Source organism: Acipenser ruthenus, chromosome 7, assembly GCF_902713425.1.
Source record: "Acipenser ruthenus chromosome 7, fAciRut3.2 maternal haplotype, whole genome shotgun sequence".
Lineage (NCBI taxonomy): Eukaryota > Metazoa > Chordata > Actinopteri > Acipenseriformes > Acipenseridae > Acipenser > Acipenser ruthenus.
Genome location: NC_081195.1, coordinates 60,701,517 through 60,722,304, shown reverse-complemented (window position 1 = coordinate 60,722,304; position 20,788 = coordinate 60,701,517). Strand labels below are relative to the sequence as shown.

Below are 20,788 nucleotides of genomic sequence, written 5' to 3'. Positions count from 1 at the left end.
CAATGGTCAAAGGTGTTTTGGACTGTTGCATGACTGCATTCGAGTGAGTTTGGGGTTTTAAATATTTTCTTTGAAACTGATTTTTACTGTAATACACATCATAACTGAAGGTTTGAATATACTGAAGGGCAAAAGTATGTTCTTTAACACATCGTCCTCCAGGAGAATTTATGAGCTAATCTTTAACACTGTTTCAACAGGTTTTAAATCACATTGGATTGCTGCTGTTTTATACTCCCCAGTGCCTTCAATTAAAGTCAACCAACAATCTTATACTGCTTAGAAATTCAGAAAATCTGATCAGTTCTGAATGTGTTCAGGTTTGTATTCAATGTTTTAGGACACATCTTGATTTTTCTTAATGGGCCAGATAATTTATTTGGGGAAAGATCAACATTTTAAAAGTAGTAGTATAAAAGCCTTTACTGTTTTCATAGACTTTCATAGTCTTCACTTGTGTTGCACTGCAACAAGATGGAAAAATGACAGACTGTCACACTGTAGATAATATATTGAACCGTACAAGGTGGCAGTTGTTATAAGGGTACAATGTGTTTGTGGTATATGTCATCTTATTTGTTTAGATTAAAAATACTCTGAATGCAAGCACTGTTATGTTTTTTTTTTCATTTTAATTTGTTACCCAACAATCCACTTAGAAATAAGCCTCATCGTTGTATTATAATAATTATGCTTTGTGTAAAGGGACCGGCAATGGAAAGGCTTAGAAAATAGGCTTAGCATAATTTATCTAAGTGCAAGTGATTTTTGTTTCCTAAGTGTTATTATATTACCAATCTAATAAAAAAGAAAATTGAACAGTTGACTGGCTGCCATTAAACGCATTTAATAAATGGATAGATGCTCTGAATGATCTCATGACAGATTATGTCACAGGTACTGTATACATCTGTCTGGAATCTCTTCAAAATAGAAACATACATTTCAAGGTTAGTATCCTGGATTGATCAGGGTCTAAAATGTTTGTATTTCCCCAAAGAATTGATCTGGCGTATTTTCCTAAAACATTGAAGAAAGACAATACAAACCTGAACACATTCAGAACTGATCAGATTTTCTGAATTTCTAAGCAGAATAAGATTATTGGTTGACTTTAATTGAAGGCACTGGGGAGTATAAAACAGCAGCAAGCCAATGTGATTTAAAAGCTGTTGAAACAGTGTTAAAGACTAGCTCGTAAATTCTCCTGGTAGATGACGTGTTAAAGAAGATACTTCTGCCTTGCAGTATATCAATGCCTTCAGTTATGATGCGTATCTTTGTCATAAATCTAATTTCAGAGACTGGCAAACTGTTAAGTCAATTGACCTAGGAAACTGTGAATCTATTTGACTGGAAAAAAAAAGCTATCAGGAATTTAAATTGCATCAAACATTAGGCCTATTCCATTCCACACAGTAATATTGGTAAAGCAAACAACCTTTGATTTGAGTTCTGTCATATTTATATATGAACCCACACAAAATGAACATCCCTGTAGACACTGATAAGAGAAGATGAAAGTTAATGGTGTATCTTGCCAGTGCTTTGCTCAGTTGAGGTTCATGAGGGCAGAAAAACAGCAGAAAAGGATTTCATGCTGCCCACTGATTAAACACTAACTGTAACATTCAGTTGAGATCCTGGAAACCCAGAACGGGATTTCCTTGGGATTTAGATAGAGTGTTAATGGAAAAGGACTACAGATGATACATATTATTCCACAAATTAGATGATATTAATTTAGGTGATAGTCAAACTCAAACCAGGTACCTCACGATCCCCAACAGGAATACTTACTGCATACACTGAACACATCACGGTTATTCGTCAGTAGAGATAGAAAGTAGCTGAGCTTGAATCATCAGACAGTCAATAATATAGAAGTTCAAAGAGGAAGATCACTGTAATGTAAAAACAGAACAGGTAGGAAGCCAGCTACCTTGGAGAAACAGAGAGTAACATACATGCCCAGTCCCTGTATGGTCGGGACAGTCCCGATTTCCTAGCAAATGTCCGGTGTCCCAATACATAGGAAGAAAGTCCCAATATTTACACATAGAAAAAAAAACATTTATTCTGCACAGTAGTTAGTGAAAACCACACGTTATGCTCTTCATGCAGCTGACACATCTGCTGATCACTAACTTATACAAAGATAAGAACGCTTCATTATATCTATTTTTACTGTCATGATGGTCGTGTGGTGTTGAGTTGGGGGGGGGGGGGGGGGGTACATCTATTATATGATAATGAGTGCTTTTTGCGTATGACCCCTCCCATGTGTATGATGTGTATCACCCCTCCCCCCTCCCCATGTCGAGCGTCCCTCTGAACAGTTTTCAAATGTTGGCAAGTATGCAGTAAGTATTTAAAGATTGCCAGCAAGGGTAAACGGGTGGCCTCAGTCCTCAGAATGAAATGAAGGTATGAGAGAAACCATTTTAAACAGTTATTTTTCTTGGCCGCTGTTACAGAACCATCCTCCATTTTGTTTGTTGCCATTTAAATGATCTGAGTAATAGAAATCCTCCTACTGGTTTATGCCCATTTGGACCGTCAAAATAAGCAGACAGGATTATCACACAATGATGCATGATGAGCTGGGTTTAGAGGAATAATTACTTGGTTGGGCTTGGATGATTTCAGTTATGTAACATATGCAATGCCATTTGCTTTCTGATTGGCTAAGATGATCTTTAGCATTGTGCATGTGCATATCTATCCCAACCATGCCCTGCATGAAGGCTATCAACCAAACATTACACCTCATATTATTTTTATGGGCACCAAATGTAAGCACTTCGCAGTAATGGACCTTTTTTTTCCACAACCTGTTATCTCAAATGGGCTGCAGCGGTCTGTAAACGCTGTAGACTATGAATCTTAAACTTGAGTAGACCAGCTAGCAATGAATTACAGTCATAAAGTCTCAAGGTCACAAAAGCATGGGCCAGTTTCACTGTTAAGCTTCCATTAAGGAACTGGATGAGATATTTTTCAAATGCTAGCAAGCCTTTTATATGTGCATGGAAACCACAAACACACTTGTTTCATTTTAACCCTTCCTGCATCCCAGACTACTTTAATCAGCCTGGTTGCCTTAGATTAAATCAACCCTTTGCCTTTTTTCTTTTCTTTTTTTTTTGTTTTGTTAGGGATGTCAAATTTTTCCAAAATAGTCCACGAAAGTTGTGTAACCATAGAAAGCCCGCCACAGCAGGAGTTATAAACTCCCTCTCCCTCTGTAAACCCTCTGTGAACACAATAAGGTCAAGTTTTTTGGTTTTTTTGGTTTTTTTTAGACATGACAAACAGGGTCTTACATATACTGAGCATCAAAAGAAACGTATCACTTATATTTGAGCATCACAAGAAACTTATCACTTATATTTGGATAAAATTCACTAGATGTGATCGAAAAATGACAAACTGGTGCAGTGACTTTTTATTGTGCTGATTAACAATTGACATCTGTCGATCATGGGCAGGTGTTGTGACACTTGGTCTCCCAGCTCGTGGCCTGTCATTGACAGTGTGTCTGGTTGTACTGTCTCAGCAGGTTTGAAATTGCTGGCTGTGAGCAACCAAAATGGTGAGCCGCAGTATGCTGCCCTAGTCCAGCCTCCAACATGCCGATCGCACGAAGGCGCTGCTCTCTTGACAGACGTGGCATATTGTTTTTTTTCTGTGATTTTCTTTATTGCTTTTATTCAAGCTTGCAATTCAACAGCTGAAATCACTCCATATCCAGTGTTCAATCAACTGTCTCACTAATTAGGTGATTAAGTGCATATGCTTCAGTCATAGTCACTCAAGCGTGTCATGGTCAAGGATGAATGATCGAGTGATTAAAAAGAAACCAAAAACATTTTGCCAATGTCAATCATTTATATACGTTATTTTTTTTCAAAAATAAATGTGTTATAATAGTGATATGTTTCTTTTGATGCTCTGTATATTTTAGAGTTCACTTTTTAATCTTGATGTTGCACAAATAAAAGTTACAAATAGTTGCCTCCAGGTGCCTAACGAACACATACATCTACTGACATAAAGCCACTTTAACCGATCTAGCCTGTGCTGCTTGCTGGCAACTTGAACTGACAAGCAGCCTCGGAACTCAGACTCAAGCACCTAACACCGACAAAATGGATCAGAACATTTATAAACAACACCACGATGTTGAAGTCATTGCTGTAAGGACCATGTTGAATGATTGTAAACACCATAAACAGCTAAGAGGTCATCATGTTAAGATACTTATGGCTGGTTTGACAGACCTACTGTAGATTAGCATTAATCATGGTCATGGATTACCCAATATTATTGAAGTAATCCAAGATTAGTACTGATCAGGGTCTATCTTTAATTAAATTATAGACTTTTTTATCAACTAATGTTGATATCAACAATAAACATAATGTAGTGAACAGTAAAAGTACTGCCATGCCACCTTAAATACAAAGGCCAGTATCAGCTCTCTGGCTGTTTAAAACACATTTAATACCAAATGAAAACTTACATATGTGAAAAAAGTCCCAGTGAAAGACAGAAAATAGCTCTCTTAACATTTTCAATTCCCTAATCTTTCCTTAAAGGTTGCACTTGCCTGACCTAGTCTTGTTGAGTTTAACTCACTTTGTTGTTATTGAAACTGATTAGGAAGGCTGCAAACATGTCAAGTGTATTGACATAAACCTGTGCCTCTGGGAAGAGGATGAGTGATTCTTTACACAAGAGACATTTTCCTTTCATGGCCTTACTTCTGAGCTCCCCTGCTTGGTTTAGCATTTGCTATTGCACACATATCAAAATGTAATTATATTACCGGGGATAGATATAACGCACAATATTTTAATAGGACAATATAGCATACACTGTTTAACTTTTACAGAAGATAACGCTTAGAATTGATATTTATTTTCTGAATAAATGCAACCGTTGGAGATGGGGGGTGGGAGGTGGAATGATACAGTAAATGGCAAATCCATTTTTCTGCATGGTTATATTAAAGACACGTTTTTTGCCTCCTTATTTGATTAGTAACAGTAGTGTTTGAACAGTATTCAATAATAAATAAGCACATAGTTGGAATAAGATCCTGGACTAGAATTGATTATGTGAGCAACAAATGCTCTTTAAAAAAAAAAAAACATGCTCCTGTTTGACATTATCAAACCATAGGCTATATTTTCAACTGTATTTGCAGTAGTAGTGAGAAAAATCTAAGATCTGAATTTGCACATCAAAATACTGAATCCCTGAAGTCCTACAGACAGCCTAGTTAATTAACAAAGAAAAATATAACTGGGTTACCTGTGGGGCCAGTCTGCTGCTTTTCATTTCATTCCAATATGGATTAAGACTTAATGAATATATGACTATTTTTCTTCCAGCCCTTTGTAAAGAGAATATTGTATGTACATTAATAAACAGCACTAGTCAGTATATAAGGCTACCAGTAATGCTTTATTTTGTGTGGAAAAATAATATTATATTATTATTATTATTATTTAATTGATATACAATTATTACCAATTGATTGAAGTTAATAAAGTATGCATATATATATAATTACACACACACACACACACACAATAGGGGTGCTTGAGTACACACACCTTTAATTTCCATTGTAATCCCATATGCATTTGGTGTTCATTAAGACATTGATAGTTTCCTACTCTAACAGTTATGTAAAGCATTGGTTATGGTTGCATTTCCCTATTAGATATATTGACTGTTTATTAAATCAATAAATATGCAATTGTATATCAATTAAATATGTAGTGTATGTTTACCAGGCAAAAAAAAAAAATACAAATACAAAAAAAAAACCTTAACCTGATTCTTCCCATTTGTTGGACTTGTGGACTTGTTTTACCTGTTTTTCACCACCTCATGTGCTAGCATACTGTGATTTTGGGCAAGAGAAAGAATGGTCAACTCTGTATTTTATGAACCAGATGAGAACTATTACTGAAAAACACACAAAATTAGGGAAAGGAATGATCTTATTAGTTCTGCCACATTATTGTATTCCCAAGTCAGTGGTACAAATATACACTCACTTCCATTTCCATATCCCCATACTACTGAATTATACCGACAGGTATGTTTACTTTTTAATTGTTTACCAAGGGAATACACATTACATTTCACAGCACAGAGGGTTAGCAGAATCTCTCATTTGTTGCTAGAATACTACGGTGGAAGGTAGAATATAAAATATGTTGTAATTGGCTATAATTGATTGATTTCACCTTGGATGTGGATAACAGGACTTTAGTTATGGATTGAAGGCTGTTTGATCTTCTGTAATCCCACAATCATACACTGTAATGAGCCATGCACGGTGATACTAGTGTGTTCAACAGGATATTCTCTGCATTTGTTCTATTTAATTAACCATTTTTCATGTAGAATAACCAGTGCATAACAGTCCTATACAGTTGTGTTACTGAATCTTTTTTTGTATTTTGTTCACTTATTGATACATTCATATTACTTTTATAATAAAAATCAATGCACATCATGTCAAACATTTCTATTGAACTTGCAATACTGGATTTTTGTGATTGTGTATATACCGTAGAGCAGTGTGTGAATAAAGCACAGTCATATAATCTAAGATCTGCTGACTGAATTGAATAGAAAGTTTGTGTGTATAAATACAATTTCAGCTTGTGACTTCCTATCCAGGTATTTATTTATTTGTTGTAGTTTGTTAAAAGTTCTTTGCACGGTGATGATTAAATTACTTTTGAACTGGGAACTGTGTTTTAATAATAGATACATTTCTGTATTTTAATAATAGATACATTTCTTCGGATGTTCGGGATGTGACAATAAAATAAGCACAGCAGAGCGGTGAAAAATAAAAAATGCAGTTTTGAATCCAAACCTTTATTTTGTAAATCCATGCGGTCCAAGCTTGGGCTTACATAATTACAAAGCAGCACTGGTGTTTTACATGGAAGGATCAGCAATATTAAAACCTACAGGCAATCACATCTAAACGTAATTTCAGGGTCTCTCATACACACATGTAACTTCAGGGTCTCTCATACACACACTGTGGCGGCTGCTGGGTTTCCAAGTGATTCATTGTTTCTAATGTAATCCTCTTGGATCACTGAAACATCCTGTTCTGTAAACACTTTCCTCTCTCTTTTTTTTCTAGTGGGCCGTGACATATTCCCTATTTATGAAATTATTTTAGAGCACTCTGCAGTGAAAGAGTTTGATTGGTTGCTCCCAATACCTTGGTCTGATTTGTTTCCTGTTTTGTTAAATTATTTACAAGTATAAGACTTTTCCTCAAGAATAATTTTGGTCCTCAGTCACAAATTCAATTTCTGGCTTGCTACTTGGCATCCTTGACATCAACACCAAACACATGATTTTTGTAAAAGAAATTAGAGTGCGATATTAAAAAAAAATAAAAAAATGCTATTTCTGTCAGCCTTTCTTCACGTCAGTGAACACAAAAATTAATAATCTTTAATTGTATAAATGAATCTTGACACAGTAGGCAAAGCAAATATGCTACAGGGTCTATTTTTACATTTTGTTGCAAATGTGTACAGATATGCTTTTTATGAATTACTACTCCATTTCATTATGCTGAATAAATCACATTAGCGGTCAAGAGGGTGGGATATAGGTAATCTGATTAAGTTTATTACAAAGCAATTTCACACCAGCTCAGGATTTGCATAGTAACAGGTGACAATAGGCTATTACTACATTAATTTTTAAGAAAAGAACAGTGTGGTATTGAAAAAAGTATAATAACTACTGTATGAAAATACTTGTTATATTCCCAAATTAAGCTTCTCTTTAATCTTTCCAACTCAAGGAGGGAGAACCAAATACAGTAGATCCCAGGAAGTCCCCAAAAGTCATAAATAAACATTACAATAAGGAAATGTTTTTTTTTACAGATTATGTGGCCCGTTTTTTATATTAATTGTAACTTGTTTGCTCCCCAGAGGGTTACAAGAAAATACACCTTTAAATAAAACCGTAAATTAAGTTTCCTGAGCAGTCATCACAGAGCAGCACACAAGCTGCTGGGAATATACAATATTGTGACTTCATATGAACAAGGATTAGTTCTTTATTTATTCGATGCAAATGAGGAACCAATCATTGAAAAACATCTGTGCTATAAAACACATTTTAATATTTTAGTTTCTTACAGATTACAAATGTATGTTGCAACTTGCAATGGCAGTGAAATGAATGCCAGCCTATAATAGTAGAATCGTCTGCATAAAATATGCTGTTAACTATTTTATATAGTGGATATTTGTTTTAAAAAAAAAACAACAACAGAAAAAAAGTATTAACAATGACCTGAAAAAACTGCAATTTCACCTGTGGGTATATTGTCATCTGTATTAGTATGCATATGGTTACCTTTAAATTTAAAAATTCAGTACCCATATCTTACTAGTATGTGCTGTGGGATTATTAACATCAACTATTAAATATCACTGTGGAATTTTGACGAGACTGACCTCTCCCGTTCTGTTCTGTATATGTTTTAACAAGAGTTTGTGAAATAGAAAATGCATTCGCTACTGTGAAAATCACCCATGGAAAGGAATCACTACTGTATGTTACTCAGTATAACCCCCGTCATTTGATTTGAAGGCATGCAAGAAACAGTTCTTCATCACTAGATCCCTCACCATTTGTTGTTTAATAATGCCCTATTTAATCCTGCATATAAACTTCGTAGTCCTCTCTTGGAAATTTACCAAAAACACAGAAGACACACCATTGGAGAATAACAAGGAAAATAAAACTTTTAAGACTTAGACACAGTTATATAGACAAAAATGATAACATAATTAAAAATAAAAAAACAACATGTTGGCTTATTACAATGCAAAGGAAGGATTTGCAAATTATATACAGTGCCTTGCAAAGGTATTCAGACCCCTGACCAATTCTCTCATATTACTGAATTACAAATGGTACATTGAAATTTCGTTCTGTTTGATATTTTATTTTAAAACACTGAAACTCAAAATCAATTATTGTAAGGTGACATTGGTTTTATGTTGGGAAATATTTTTAAGAAAAATAAAAAACTGAAATATCTTGCTTGCATAAGTATTCCACCCTTGTGCTGTGGAAGCTCCCAGTTTACACCGATGAAAGAAATTGCCCTAACGAGGACACAATTACCTTACCATTGGCCTCCACCTGTGAACCATTAAAGTTGCTGTCACATTTTCTGGATAAAAACCCCACTGTTGAAGGATCATTGGTCAGGCTGTGAATCTGAAGGAAAATGAAGACCAAAGAGCATTCTACAGAAGTTAGAGATAAAGTAATACAAATGCATAGATTAGGGAAAGGGTACAAAATAATATCCAAGTGTTTGGATATCCCAGTGAGCACAGTTGGATCAATAATCAGGAAGTGGAAGCTGCATCACACCACCCTGTATGGGAGCTTGGCAAGAAAGAAGCCGTTACTCAAAAAGTACCATCTGAAAGCACGTCTGGAGTTTGCCAGAAAGCATGAGAGTGACCCAGCTGCGATGTGGGAAAAGGTTTTGTGGTCAGATGAGACCAAGATAGAGCTTTTTGGCCAAAACTCAAAGCGCTATGTGTGGGTCAAACCTAACACTGCCCATGCCTCAAGACACACCATCCCTACAGTGAAGTATGGTGGTGGCAGCATCATGCTGTGGGGATGCTTCTCATCAGCAGGGACTGGGCATCTTGTTAAAATTGAAGGAAGAATGGATGGAGCAAAATACAAGGAAATACTGCAAGAGAACCTGCTTCAGTCCACTAAAAAACTGAAGCTTGGGAGGAAATTCACCTTTCAGCAGGACAATGATCCCAAGCACAAGGCCAAAGCAACATTGGCGTGGCTCAAGAACAAAAAGGTGAATGTCCTACAGTGGCCCAGTCAAAGTCCTGATCTCAATCCCATTGAGAATCTGTGGCAGTATTTGAAAATTGTGGTCCACAAGCATTGTCCAACCAACCTGAACAACCTGGAGCAAATCTGCCAAGAAGAATGGGCCAAAATCACTCCGACACTGTGTGCAAAGCTGGTACATACTTACCCCAAAAGACTTAAAGCTGTTATTGCAGCGAAAGGTGGCTCTGCCAAATATTAATGTGTGGGGGTTGAATACTTATGCAAGCAAGATATTTCAGTTTTTTATTTTTCTTAAAAATATTTCCCAACATAAAACCAATGTCACCTTACAATAATTGATTTTGAGTTTCAGTGTTTTAAAATAAAATATCAAACAGAACGAAATTTCAATGTACCATTTGTAATTCAGTAATATGAGAGAATTGGTCAGGGATCTGAATACTTTTGCAAGGCACTATATATATATATATATATATATATATATATATATATATATATATATATATATATATATATATATATTACTTCACTTGCAACTAGAAAACTGTAAGTCCAGTCTTGAAAGATGGTGATTATACAGGTGTCTCCATTCTGCAATTAGGTAATTGATGCTAATTGGGGAGTGGCCACATGTATAAAAGGAAGGTGTTAGAAACTGTGCTTTGATTGGAAACGAATGCCCAGCCTGTATTGTTTTGTGTGAACCTTGTATTTTGGCCCTCCTGCTGTGTTTATTTTGCAGCTGTTTTCTTTTGATAATTAAATATATGCAAATGAAGTGAGATCCTTAAGTTATCTACCCTCTATTGGTCTGTTTTTCAAAATATTTTTGGAGAAAGCCCTGAAAACAACTACTGTAAAACTTTATGGAATCTGAGCACTCATAAATTCAATCCCCTTCCAGGGTCGTGGAATTCAGTGAGTCGTTTTGGCTGTTCGGAGATTCGAAAAGGTTATCAGCAAGCATTTACAATAGAACTTCTGCTGGCTTTGCTACCATGAACTGGGAGGATGGGCGCACTATCAGTTTGACATTTCTGTCAGGACTGGTATTTGAACCAATGATTGAATATGACAAATGCCACTGCTATCGTATGCTCAGTTTTAATTATACCTGACCGAGGCTTTTGAGAAGCTGCAAGCAGAAAACCTAATTAGTTGGTGTAAAGGCTGATGTCCATAGACCTTGCCAGTCGGAATAACCCAAACAGCTTTATTGCATTTATATGGCATTTTAAATCTCATCGTAGAGACAATATGAATTAACAAATGACTTGAGAGGAATGTGATGTTCGGTCACTGAGAATTCTGCCATGCACAGCGTGGCTACGTTTTTTGTGCCAGTTTCTTGCAGACACAAGGAAGGCAGGTACAGTGCATACTAGCATTACTCTGAAGCTCAAAACTCCAGGAATGCCTTTGTGTCAGTTTAGGGTGTCATTGAGTTTGAGTTGCTGTTGAATGTGAGCTGGTCCACATTGTTATTTTTAGATCAGTGTTTTACAGAAAGGGAGCAACTGTATGGGAACCTTAATAAAATATCAGTGTAGTCCTCAGAGCGATGTTCCACAATCAGGGCTCTCTTTATGTATTAAATGAAACACTTAATTTGAAACAGTTAGGTACAGTTTTGAGGTACACGACTCAATATTATTACACTCATTAAGTATATCACTACAGTAAAAAGAAACCTGTGACATACAAGTTAAACATATTCACAATTTTTTTTTTTACCTTGTGTCCTGTACATCACTAATAAAATATCTTACAGTTTCCGGGAGGGTCCTATTATAACAGATTAAATGCTTATTGTATTTAAAATCATTGTCATTCATCTCATTAATATAATGAATTTCCTTTTCTTTCTGTGCTTAGCGATAGTTGAAATGGCAAACTGAAAAAAAAAACATTCATGTAACCAGTTCTTCAGCCTTTTGCAAATAGGGTTGTGACCATTCTTGCAAAAAATATACCACGCTTCATACTAAATAATAATAGTTAACAGAAAAAATAAGGAGCACACACCTGCATGAATAAATTATTAGAATCGTAGCGTTCAGCCCTCACATTTATATGGATTTCAAATTTCATAATCTAATGTTTCTAAAGAAATATGGAAATAAGAATATTTTAATAATTCTCTGCCATACAGGATGACGAGTCCAATGAAATGATTTAGTAGGAGATAAGTTTTAATGAACTAAAGCTACTCAAGTGTAAGGTCATTTTAATTTAAATCTCCTTCTGCTTATGTATGATTAAGACTCATTTAACAAGTTAATGTGGAACAGAGAGATCTGATACATTTGGTATTAGGAATTCTGGAGCTGTAAATTAAACAGACTGGTGTGGTTTGCCAGTGTTCTCTTTTGAATATTGTCCTTTAAAAACAAATCATGTTATACTGGTTTCATGTATGGCATGTATCCCTGCATTTTAATTATTTTCACTTGCAATCTCTTTAACATTTTAATGTCTTATATAATCCTTTGATCTTTTAAGTGATTATTCTTCCATTCAACTGTTAAACTGTTGATTCGTCAAACAAAACACAGAACTGTGGATTTGCTAAAGAAACCAGTCAGCAACTACACAGTACACAGTAGTTAGCTGTTACTTTTTCTGTCTGAAAGTCAAAGTCATTTAATTGCTAAAAGTGGTGGACAATCATTGTCATTTGGTAAATATTTTGTACTTAAATAATTGTTGGTAATATTAAATGCTTGCTGTTTACATATTGTGCTATTGGCATTGGGCTTCTTCTGTCAGGGTTCCACTGACCTCTAGAGGGAGGCCTTATCTCCAGTAGTGCTTCACGTTACTGGTTGCATGTGTAGCCTCCATTAGCCTCATGGATTGACACATCCGTGGATTCACAAGCTTTGTTACAGAAGATACATTTACGACAAACATTCCGTTGAATAGAGCACTGTCCCTTTAAATAAACCTTTGGTTCTGCAGTTACCATAGACACATGAAGAAGTAATGGATAAGAAATACTGTAAAATGTTAAAGCTGTACAACACAATCTACCACAGAAATGAAGTTTTCCAGAAATGAAGTTTATGCTCTTGCCTATTCCAGGGTTGTCCTGATTATTATTTTTTGTTGTTAATTTGCCAATTGCAAAAATATCTGGACTATGGTTATTCTTATATGTATTTGCTAATATACAAGCGTTTCTAAATTTCCACTTTTCAACCTCTGTGCTTGTGGTCTATGCACTTTACATTGACATTCACTGTATTCATTTAATGAAAGCACTGTTTAAACATTATGTGAGATTTAACAAAGCCATCAGACTATATAACAATGCTCACAATGCAACCTGAGAGCTGGACACATTCTGCAATAATCTTCCATAAACTACAATAATGAAAGACAGCAATATCTCTGGAATGCAAATGGACCTTTGGGGTAGATTTGTGAAATACATTTAGGACGCAAATGAAACAAATATAATTGTTTATCCCAAACTGACTAAGCATTAACTACAGAGCCTCACACTAATTGTTTCATATTTTATGCTATAGATCTTGTTTAGCCTTTAAGAAGGAAAAAAAAACATGCTTAAAAATTGGAACTGGGGTGAATGCACAGTGAATTTGAACCTGTTTTTTGGTCATATATTTATTTTATTTTATAACATTAGATTTAACAAAAAAAAATAGAAAAAAAGTCTGCAGATTTCCCAGTTGAAATCAACTGAATATATAACAAAAACCTTGTCATCCCTGTGAATATCTGTTATAAACCAATCTGTGTGTCTTTATAGTGTGTATAGTCACTAGCACTTGAAAAGGATAATAATGCTTTATTATGTCTTCATTAATTGCTGTGATTGTTGTAATTCAGCAGGGATTTGGGGTTTTTAGTAATGCAAGACAACACTAACTGGTCCTTTTTTATCTGGACAAAGTAAAAAACTCAAATGTTCTGTTGTAGTAGGTACTGTGATTTATGTTGTTATTAACCTCATTTGTAAAAAAAAAAAAAATCTACTGAATTTCAAGTATTGATTAATTTCACTGCTCTGCCAGGATCTTTCCAGGATCTATTTCTATCCAATGCTAATGTAAAAATAGCAAGAGGCTGGCTAGCTGGTATTACTGTATCTGGAACCAGTATCTTGGCAAGACATTAAAAGACACTTGTAAGAATGTTTAGTACATAACCTTTATATTTGTTTTGAACAAAAATCAGTGAAGAAAAGTTGTGAAATGGCTGTAGGTTTTCTTTGAAGGTAAACAATAATTTATTTATTTATTTATTTTCACAATAACCACATATTTACCTGACTACATGATCAGTTCTAATACACATTATTGAAAAATTGTCCACCTACACTGGAATGGGACTAATACAGTTTCAATTTACAGTTGTAATATACAATATGTCATTGGGGGAGAAAAACGCTATTAGAAAAAGTGTATGAAACAGTTTATACTCTTAGCAGAGAACACTTCAAGCACAATTCTGCTGAATGTTTGTATATAGGACAGTATACAAGGTATGGTTTTGGCATTCTATTTAAAAACATAGGGCTGTATTTATAAAGGTTGTTGGCATCATGGAGTTTTTAACTTATCTCTGATATGTAAACCTGTCGTTTCAGCAGCGGCCGCTGTAAGAAGTTGCAAATAAATTATAAAGAGCAATATGGAGGTTCATTATACAACAGCTTGCTTCATTAGCATATATTGTGTGAGGTCAAATTGAGGTATGTGATCAACACGTGACCATTTTCGTATTCAAGTACAACTTGGCTTCCAAGTTATACCGTGTAGGCACGCATGTATCTCTCTGTCATTTTTGAAAGTTATAATGTTGGGGTGTAAGGGATTGGGTGCTACTTTGTCAATGGGGGCTTGAATATCATCCTCAGCTATAGATATAATCCTCTGTTGAATTGCTATATTGTGCAAAACACAGCAAGCCACACATATTTTGAACATATTTTCAGGGGGATGTTGCAGTACACCTCCAGATCTGTCCAAACACCTGAAACACATTTTAAGAGTCATCCAACTGTCATATTTCAGGGTTTAAATACTCTCAGCTGTCTTTTTTTTCTCTGCCTGTTGACAGGAATCTTGGCCACACAAGCCCTCATTATTAGTTGCTGGGAGAGAATAATAGCCCACACATACAGTCATGTAAGCCTATACAAATAATAATAAAAAAAGAAACTCTGATCTGGAAGTAACATAGTTAAAAGTAATAAACCACAAAACATCCCTGGAGTTACACCACCATGGAGGAAGTGTAAATTATTTGGCTGCATACGAAGAAGATATGAAAAGATTTTACATCCAACTTAAGTTTCACAGGACACGTGCAAGGGATGTGTGGAGATGGAACCTCAGGAATTCTAATAGGAGAGAAGTGCTTTGTGACTTAGAAAAGAGGACAGAGTTTCCCGTTGGCTCACGGAGAGCCACCGTCGCAGAGGTGAGACCAAACCGACTGGCCTCTAAGGTTGGGAAGCAAGCATTATTTCCCCCAAGGGAAATAGAGTAGGCAGAGAACGGGAAAACGAAAGAGTTAGTTAGTCTCCTCTGGCTCACAGAGAATCTTCCTGGCGGAGGATGAGGCCAGCGCCTGGGCCTTTAAGGCTGGGAAGTGAGCTTCAGTTGCCTCCAGAGGGAGACCGTTGCAGAGGTAGAGCAGTATTATGGAGGAGGAAAGGAGGATGGAGGAAATGAAAAATCCAAGACAGAGAATAAAGGTGTGACTTGGGGATTTAAATTGGGAGACTGACGATATTTTGGAGGGACAGAACGGGGGAGGAGCACTAGCTCTGGTCCCATGAACCAAACACAAGGTTAATTGAAGAACTGACGGACACAAAAGTATAACTGTTGTTGACTGAGCATACACAACGACAAAGACAACACGAAACAGTAAACATCATTTATACATCTCCGAATCCTAAATGAAACATGTACGTACCACGAAAAAGAGGTATTTACAAACAAAAACTTTTATACATACAGCCCATACAATACAAAGGAACCTCCTTTGGGTCGATTACAAAATATAAAGAAACAATAAGTTATATTACATACAATCCAGCAGGAAACTGTTGCAGAATATTTATACATACGGATGTTTAAAGCTTTACAGAATTCTGTGTTTTTTTTGTTTCAGTATTTCAAACAAACCCCACAACTGAATTCAAATTTTAATTTATTGAGGCATAGAATATGCATAAACATGATAGGCTGAGACGTAATTGCCTGACCAGTGGATAGACTATTTTAAATATTAAGGTCCCAAGGCAAATATAAGGAAATGTAATCATCTAGAAGGTTTATTTAGTTTTTCTGATTTAGTTAAGATTAACTTTCTTGAACTAGTCTAAAACTTCCATTAAATTCTGTTACCACTTGTGCATGGCTTATTGTTATAGATTTGTTTTAAAGCGCATTTGTTCAATTGTTTAAATATTTATATTTGAATATATTGTAATCATTGATTTTAAACTGGTACAGAACTAACTAATAATCCTGTTCGGAGCTACCTCGAATGATCTAGTGGATCTAGTGGTGACATACTGTAAAGCTCCACCTTTAAACAGAGGCATTGAAGTTGACAGGATTCAGTTACATTATTTTAAGAACAGTGATATCATGTTAGATTTTTTTTTTTTAAAGTGGTAAATGGAATTAGTAGTGGGTAGATTGTAAAAAAAAAAAAACTAAACCAAAACAAATAAAAACTTCTGTAAAGTTTTAAAACAATATAATTAAGCTGAAGGAAAAAGAAACATGAAAACGTTAAAAAAATTGTTTACAAAAAGTATTCAGGTTATAAACTGTGAAAAATGTTTTTTAAAAAAAATGCCACATTGAACGAGGCAATTAAATTCTACCGAATTTGGTAGTGTCCATATTATACAGTAGTAACAGACAAGAAGGCATTGTGTACTTGTGGGTCCTCAGGAGACTTGGCCCCATGGGTCATCAGTTCTTGGATTGTCATCCAATTGTCTAAGATTTTCTTATTCCGCTTTTTCATCATCTTTTTGTGGCTCAGTTCAATAATGTTTACTTCCTTTTTCCCTTCGCTACCACTTTGAGGGCTTTCCTTGAGACACTCCAGTCTGCTGCGCATCATGAACTCCCGTCGTCTCCTCTGCTCTTTGGCCCTCATCAAGTGCTGCTTCCTCTCCTCCTTGCTCCAGTACCTGCCCATCTTCATCTCGCTCATTGTGTCGTCGTCTGTCGTCATTCCGCTGCGCTCCTCTTTGATCTTCAAGGCACGCTCTTTCAGAATTTTGTCCCTCACTGGCCTCTTTGTGATGTATCGCGTCCCGTCACTACGGACTTTGACCTTCCACTCCATTTTAGGTTCTGTAGACTTCTGCAAGTCTTTGCACATGCTCACAAGGCTAAGCTGGCTCTGGGCGTACTCCACGGCAGATTTCTGCTGGATGAGATGCATGTAGCTCTGGTAGTGCCTGGCGTGAGTGGGTATATTGGTATGTCTGTACTGGGAACTGTGGCATGGTGAAAGATACGGAATCTGTGGAATACTAGACCTCTCATGCTCAGTAAGTTTATTGCTTTCAGGTGCATTATCCTGCTGCTCTGCTGAACTGTCTGAACTTTTAGTTTTAGCCAGACATGTCTCTTTGCTGTCTTGTCTGGCAGTCATTTGGTTTGCTGCAATGGTACTCCTCAGGTTCTTCTTGTTCGTAATGTTGATCAGTCGCTGCAAGGAGTTATCTGGTGACTGGCCCACTGTCAGTGGCGTACTGCGACAGCTCTCTGCTGTGTTGTACGCACTGGAGCTGTCCTTGTCCGATTTTTCTGGGTGCTCTATGATATCCACTAGCTTAGCTCTCTGCAAGTCATCACTGGTGTTATAATTTCGATAGCCTTCCTCTTCGATTGACCAGACATCAGCATATTGATCCCTTGCATTTTGACGCTTGTGAGCCTGCATGATATTCTGGCACTCCAGCTCAATGTTACGGAGCTCTTCGTTGAGCAGCTGTAGCTCCCGTTCTACCCCATTTGGTTCCTTGAGGCTGCATTCGATGGTACTGCTGCGGCTGTAGTAAAGGTCATACTCGCCGCTGTTTCTTATCTTGCATTTGAGCTTCAGCAGCTGGCGGAACCTCTCGCAGTCCTCGTCCTGGGCTGCAGTGCAGTCCGAGTCGATATATTCACCAGACACACAGCTCTCGTTACACGGCATCTCATTGCTCACCAGCGTGTCCTGACTCTGGCCCAGCTCTCGTTTGTCCTGCAGCGAAACTTGCTTTTGGCTGTCCCCCAGGTTCTCCTGCTCAGAGCTCTCATCGTTGCGCACACTGTCATCGGTGCGGCCCACCCCGCTGTCCTTCTCCTGGGTGTTGGATGAGGTGGTGGCCGTGTCTGTCGTTCCACCATCTTCCTCACTTTTCTTTGGCTGTGAAAAAGGAAATTGAAATATGTTAGAAATGATATTTACCCCCAGACTACTTTTGGCCTTAACAGTTTCGTACTCGGAGGAGCAAGGCGAGCAGTTCCACCAGGATATACTGGACTTTGAACGCCGCTACCAAGGACAGTATAACGAGAACATGATGGGAGACTACATTTGGGGGCTGATTCGTGAAAGTGATTTACAGTATAATCGTAAATCTCGAAAAACTAGTCACTTCTAAATCTTTTGTAGTTATTTTTGTATTACTTTAGTATAAATACATGTTCATTTGGATTCATATGTTGTTTTTTTCTGACTTTATGTGAACGAAAAGACACAAATTCGCCCGTTTTCTCATTGGAAATAGGTAAATTTCAAAATATCACTGTCCTGGTCACAAAAGCAAAGTTTGTGGGGAATAATAGCCATTTTCTATACTTTTGAGGCATAAGCAATTAGGAAATAACACTTACTACCCAGGAACAAAAATTGTGTTACATAGTGTTATCCATACATAATCCACGCTCATTTAAATGGAAAATAGTCAGTTAAGTAAAATACATCCATATACTACAGTTCAATTCAGTCACATTTTGAGCTTGTCTGAACATCCTTATATTGGATTCAGTATCAGCGTTTCATATAAATGAGGTCATATTACTGTATTCCTCTGCCGTATTATTATTTTTGTTGTAGTTGTGATGTGGTTTCCTCAGGTTTCACCATTCTGCATTGGGTTACCATTTTTGCATAATTTATATGAGAAAGCAAAACATGATAACCCATCAATATTTCACATTGAGGGGGATATCAAGTTTTTAACGGTAACTTGCAACTAAACATATTCCTTTTACTGTACATGCCAAAACAACCTTGCTCAGAACAAGGCATGCAATTACATTTTCTCTTGAAGTTTACAGTTACAGTTTACAGTTTCAAGCAACTGATATGTAAATGTGCACATATTTAAATAAAATAATAGCTAACAGTGGCACTGATGGCAAAATGATTTAGTCCAGCCAACCCTAATTGTTAATAATTATGTGAATATTTGATTAGAATATTAGAGAAATATTTTACAAAATAATTGCATACTTATAGATTTGTCAGTTCCAGCCCATTACCTTCATCTAATTTAAACTGTCACAACAGCATACAGGCATGTGCCAGCCAGTAGGAATACTGAATTATGTAATGTTCAGAAATTGATAAGCATTATTAACACATCTATACTTAGTGAAAAGCTGCTTTTCATGGATCAGGAGCTGGGCTACTAGTCATGAGTTATGTCTGTGAGCTGCTTGGAAGATCCAGCAGAATGTATAACTGTAAACTGTGGTGTTGTGAAGAGTTTGGTTCAAATTTGCTACTTTGGGAAGGCAAGTGGTGTGGCAATGAGGACAAAGTAAGACAGAGATTAACAGTATTTGTTTTTCTTCTTGTTTTATTTGTCACCTGCTCCAGCTCGCTGGCTGTGTACTGCATTGCTTCGTGGTGTTGTTCCTTCAACATCTCCATGTTCAGCTCTTCTAAGAATTCATTTCTCTCATCATCCAGCCAGCCTTCGTCCAGCTACAAAGAAACACAACACCATTTTTAAAAGTGGTATACTACGTATCCCTGAACTAGTAATTCCCTCCTCGTGTTCTGCAATCAGATAATATGAGGCCATCCATCTACAACTTTCTATGTACAGTAACAAGTGTATTATTGGTTAGAGAAGTTTAAATAGAGAAACGTACGTGGAAATGTTGGGTATTGCAATGACAATTCCAATTGCTAGATTTTCAATATATTTTCAATTGCTGCTTTTTCAATATTTTTTAACTATTTTTTAACTTTGCATTCCTCTCTGCAAAGGACAAACACTGGTTCATTTGGTTGGTCTCATATCTCTAAAATGTTCTCGAATACTAAATGCAGACATTATTCTTCACACAGAAGCCAATCTTCTATCACCTGCTCTGACATCAATCAAGGAATACAAAATATTGATTATCACTCACAAGGCTCTCCACCTTAAACCACCCCTATATATGACAGGTATTATTTAATCATAAGCCCCTGCAATATATGCAGGTTGCCCTTCGTTTCTGCTCCACTGATTATGTTTTTTTTCCATTGTCATTGCCACTGAGTCTGCAGAACAACCTTTTATGTAAGTTTTCAACAAGGAATATACAAGTTGTTTTTTCCTGCAATGTGATGGTTAATTATATTGCATGATATTGTGATGGCTTGGCTATACATGGGGCTCCTGTTTTTCGGTTTTTATTAATTTCATTTTTCGGTGCTTATTTTTGAGCCATTTCCAAAATACTTGGGTGTTTTTTCTGTTGAAATATGTATAACAACTCAACAGTACTTGCACACTTAAGTTGTACCTTTCCTTTGCTGTCTTCCACAATGAAATCCTTATGGTGACGGACACATTCTTCTGGGGTATTTGAGTGTAGGC

General features: G+C 36.4%; 2 protein-coding genes across 4 annotated transcripts in view; one reads left to right on the top strand and one right to left on the bottom strand.

Annotated features, from left to right (window-relative positions):
* LOC117415491 (glucoside xylosyltransferase 1-like) overlaps positions 1-20,788 on the top strand; it is a 231,337-nt gene that overhangs the window by 68,798 nt on the left and 141,751 nt on the right. The window lies entirely within an intron of this gene.
* LOC117415490 (PDZ domain-containing RING finger protein 4-like) overlaps positions 14,735-20,788 on the bottom strand; it is a 127,486-nt gene continuing 121,432 nt past the window's right edge. For both annotated transcript variants that reach the window (XM_034025935.3, XM_034025936.3), the window contains 2 exons: positions 19,786-19,902; positions 14,735-18,333 (listed from right to left, as the gene is read on the bottom strand). In XM_034025935.3, the coding sequence (XP_033881826.1) occupies positions 16,810-18,333; positions 19,786-19,902 (1,641 nt within the window). In that variant the 3' untranslated portion in view covers positions 14,735-16,809. The remainder of the gene's footprint in view (positions 18,334-19,785; positions 19,903-20,788) is intronic.